The sequence below is a fragment of the Austrofundulus limnaeus genome, unplaced genomic scaffold (genome assembly GCF_001266775.1).
Source record: "Austrofundulus limnaeus strain Quisiro unplaced genomic scaffold, Austrofundulus_limnaeus-1.0 Scaffold117, whole genome shotgun sequence".
NCBI lineage: Eukaryota > Metazoa > Chordata > Actinopteri > Cyprinodontiformes > Rivulidae > Austrofundulus > Austrofundulus limnaeus.
The window spans coordinates 1266874-1271510 of NW_013952519.1; the positions used below are offsets into that span (position 1 = coordinate 1266874).

General features: G+C 35.6%; 2 protein-coding genes across 3 annotated transcripts in view; one reads left to right on the top strand and one right to left on the bottom strand.

The window, feature by feature from the left end:
* The window catches only part of LOC106521878 (UDP-glucuronosyltransferase 2C1), a gene marked incomplete in the record, with an annotated part of 29302 nt that extends 28500 nt beyond the window's left edge, over positions 1-802 (bottom strand). Inside the window, 1 exon segment of the mRNA XM_014014634.1 lies at positions 618-802.
* The window catches only part of sh2d3cb (SH2 domain containing 3Cb), a 55870-nt gene that overhangs the window by 44104 nt on the left and 7129 nt on the right, over positions 1-4637 (top strand). For both annotated transcript variants that reach the window (XM_014014628.1, XM_014014629.1), the window contains one exon: positions 3993-4453. In XM_014014628.1, the coding sequence (XP_013870082.1) occupies positions 3993-4453 (461 nt within the window). The remainder of the gene's footprint in view (positions 1-3992; positions 4454-4637) is intronic.

Genomic DNA, 4637 nt, shown 5'->3' on the forward strand with positions numbered 1-4637 from the left:
AGTAAAAAGTAGGCTGAAAAATAATTACTCAAGGAAAGTACAGATTCCCAAAAAGTCAACTTAAGTACAGCAACAAAGTATTTGTACTTAGTTACTTTACAACTCTGGTTTTAGCTTCTTAAGCATTCCCACAAATTCTCTACTTTAATTATAGACATCAATGCAAATATTTAAGGGTATACACTGGAAAGAGAATCCATATTTTACATGTGGAAGAGATTCTGAAAATTCCAGAACATCTAAGATTTTGTTTCATAGCTTTAATAAACCAAACTGTAGGTTTTGACATGAAGTCTGTGGAAAACGAGTCGATCTTAAACACCAAGAAACAATTCTCACATTATCCAAGAATCTGTGGCAAAATCTGCTTTCAGGATTTATTTAATCTGTTCTTTACCATGAAGGTATAATTTTTTTCAGTTACAAATTAAGACGTGTTGTTTTCAGCAAGAACCAAAGAACCTGTTTGATAAAATCATTTCTAACTGTCAGGATTTGACGCTGCATTCATCTACAAAACTATGTTTTTAGGAACGTTGTGGAACAAAAAACCTTTTTGTAGCTGTTAGTATTTTTTCCTGTGCGCTGTGTGTCTTTCATGTTAAAGACTTACCGACAGCGTCACGGCCAGCAGAAATGAGGAGCTTGATGTTTGTGCATCCAGTCTCCCTCACAGCAGACGATGGTCTGATTTCCTGCTCTGACACTCAGAACAACCTGTTGGGTGTTGGCACTGAGATAACAGGACTAAAGTTCAGTGTGGGYTGGATAAAATGGCAGCAGAATAATAATAATAAAAAATCTGTGGGGAGGGCTGAACAGAGATTTGTGCAGTTGGTGAACTGAGTTGAACTTTAGATGTAGTAATGATATAACATCGATCAGTGGCTGCAGGTTTCTGTAGGACAAAGGCAAAGGTCTTAGATCAACTTCCTCAAGTTTTAAACAAAATAATAAAAATATTTAGCCCCTTTAATAWACTTGTGCACATTTAATAAATCAGGATCTTCAAATAAAGAATTTATCTAAAATATATATTTAGAATGAAGTCAACTGACAAGAAGAAATAAAAAATACAGAAGTAAAATAAAAAAGAAGTMTTTAAAGGCGCTGTAAGATAAGGTTGAAGGTGAGTGTTTAACCAAACAGACTGGATGTTCTGTACATGCAGAACCTCCACATTRACAACCTGCCTGACAAACCAATCAATATGTTTCCACAAGATAAATTAATAATAAACTGAGTTCACAACATTTTGGTGAAGGGTTGCATCATGAAACCAATGGTTACATAAATTTACAAGAGCTAAGTTTTCATGTAGACATGATTAGCAGGAAGAAAACCATAAAAGCTTGAAAAAAGATTTTAGGTAAAAGTTCAGTTTTAGAGTTAATTATTAATGCAAGATATATATTTTCTCAGAGTTTAGAAATGTGAGCAAAGAACAAACAGAAAATGTTTTTACATATCTGAAAATTCACCGTCTTATTTGACTTTTTGTTTTATTCATTCTTAAATGTTTAGATAAGTTCATTTCTTCTGCAATAACAGGAAGGGAATCAAACAAATAAAGTTTTTGATGTGTTACAGTCACAAAATGAACAATAAAAGAAATCTGCACACAGGTCAAATGTACAAATACACACTGGGGTACAAATTATTTTAGATATTGAGTTAGTGTCTTTTAGAGGCCAACATTGTAAATAAGAAACTGTTCTTAATGTTTTGCCTGTTGAAATAAAGGTTAAATAAAATAAATAAAATAGTGTCTTAAAGCTGAAAGTCATTCACAACACAGAACTACTAACAGATCACACAGGATGTTGCAGTATTTTATGATCTTATAATGTTATTGTTTGACTAAAACAAACTGATTATAGTTTAAAACTCTGACATGAAAAGCTTTTCATTTAGGAGGAGGGGAAAGTGAAGCTGCTGCCGTGTTAATCAGGTTTGAACATTTTGTAAAGATGCTATCAGGATGTTGATTTAGGCAGATTYTTCAGGCACGTCTTGACAAGACKAGGCTTTTTTTGWTGCAAACAGTTCAGTGAAACAGCTGGAACAACTGGATTGGTTAGTTGGGAKAGATAATGGAGAGGGGATTTCTGCTCAGACTGTTGCCCCCATGATTCGAAATCAAGTTTGATTGGTGCAAACTCACAATCTTATATCGTTACGCTCCTCTGTTCACAATGTCAGTTTGTTTYTATGCTCCAGAGCTTAGAAAAAACATGCAGATTAAACATCAAAAYGGCATCTTAATCAAGATTATTAAGCTATGACTTTTGGGTATGGTACATTCTGTGACGTAAATTAAATTTGCCAAAAAATAAAAAATAAAAAAAGATGTGAGAAATGTGGTTTAGTAATATGAGGGAAACAAAAGCTTTTAATAAAACAAACTCCAGCCAGGGGCGGAACGTTTTGCAAAGAGTGGCACAAGATGTTTTTCAGAGTGCACAGTAATAAGGAATTAATAATGAATTGTATTTGTAACGCACTTTTCATTAACAAAAATTTCAAAGTGCTACAAAATAGCACAAGCAATGATTGTATAAGCAAATATAGAAAACCGCCCTTCAAGATGGTGTACGCTGATTTATAATTGTCACTTTTATGGTTTATTTGGTGACACACGTACAAAAACAACTATTCGGAGTTGCAGGTGTGTTGTTGCCCTTTCCTCGCCAATTAACCTAAAGTTTAAAGTTTATGTAAAACAGAGTTTGAAATCTATGATTTGAAGGTAAGACATCCTTGCTTTGTAACTGTGTAAACCAGGAAGCTGTCATGCATTAGAAAAAACTGAAAGTTAATCAGTTTAAGATGTTGATTTACATTTAGAAATATGGTCAAATAAAATTTAACCTCATTTCATTATTGATGAGAATTGTTTGTCAGATTTTTTTTAAATTAGTAAATACATTGGTTTGTGAGATAAAATAGATCCAACTTTTTCAGAATCTTTCATAGTGGAAATTAAATAAAAGCACTTTCAAAGTCAAGATATACGTTTTTATGCAGCTTTATTATTAATTGTTAACAGAAAAGAGTATCTTGACATCAAAATTAAAGGAACACTTTTGAAAACTGAGTCAAAATCACAGTTTTAAGGTGATTTTCAAAGCTTTAAAGTAGATAGTTAGCTAGGTACTGAANTTTTTAAAGTCAACCAATGATTGCACAAACAAACAAACAAATAAATAAATAAATAAATAAATAAATAAATAAAGCTTTTTAAAGTCAACCGATGATTGCACAAACAAGTAAAGAAAAGCACCCTTCAAGATGGCCACCACAGCTAATTCCAAATGGCTTAAATTCAGTTGTTTTACAAATTATTGAACTGAAACTCTGTGTGGTAGTAGCCCAAAATGATCAAAAAAAAATGCTGAATGCGTGTTTCAACTTATTATTCAACCATTTTTAGACATTAATGTAGAATTAGCCAAAAATAATTTTTACCAAATTCTAAATGCTAGTCCAAAATGCAAGATGACCACCACAGCTAAATTTAAAAGCCTATAATTCAGCTATTTTAAGACTTATTGAGATTAAATTTGTTATGGAGAATGATCACGTGCTGATTGCTTTAGCTAATGGTAATTCAAATTTTACAAAGGTCTATAATTCAGCCATTTTAAGCATACATAGTTAAAAAATATATTGTAAAGTTTTTTTTTAACAAAATATAAATGCAAATACAAAATCTGAGCTCACCACCCACTTGTAAATTATTTTGGGGTGGCCCCTGTGGTGGCCAATCAGGTGCCACATGGGGCAGTTACCACCCCGGCCGTCCCTCTGGCTCCACCCCTGGTTCTGGCCCTCTTCAGAGCTCCCCAGCTCAGTCATACTTCACAGCAGAAACATCATTCAAAGCCTAAACAAGTCACCAAAGCTAAAACTTTACATGATGATGATGAAACTGAGTAAAACGGTGTGATGTCTTTTACAAACTTTGCTTTCCCTCCTCTCTTCACCTCCAGCCTCTCCATCCAGAAGCCCTCGCTGCAACCGAGCAGCCAGTCTGACACCATCTCCAAACCCTTCCAGGCACTCAGACACAACCAGATCCAAGTCCTTACCCAGCAACACCCTCCAGAGACCGCATCTCAGCATACCCCACCCTCAGCTGGAACAGGACTCCTGCTCCTCTGATAAAGATGGAAGCTGCTACACAGAGCTGTACCCTCAGAGCTACGTGGAAAGGCTGCAGGTGGAGGAAGGCTCGTCGAGCTCTGACCCACCGAGGACGGAGGAAGGAAACGTGACCTTCGCACCGGTGCTGGAGACGGTCTCTAGTTTCAGACCTTGTAGGTACCTGTCAGCACTGATGCCCAAAGAGAACAAACCCCTGGAGGTGAACATCCTGCGGAGGGTGAAGGAGCTGCTGGTGGAGGTCGACCCCAGAACTGCAGCCTTACACATCACCAAGACTGACTGCACGGTAAGACCCCTGTACTCTGTGTTTTATACACTGTACTCTGTGTTTTTTATACACTGTAATCTGTGTTTTATACACTGTAATCTGTGTTTTATACACTGTACTCTGTGTTTTATACACTGTACTCTGTGTTTTTTTATACGCTGTAATCTGTGTTTTATACACTGTACTCTGTGTTTTATACACT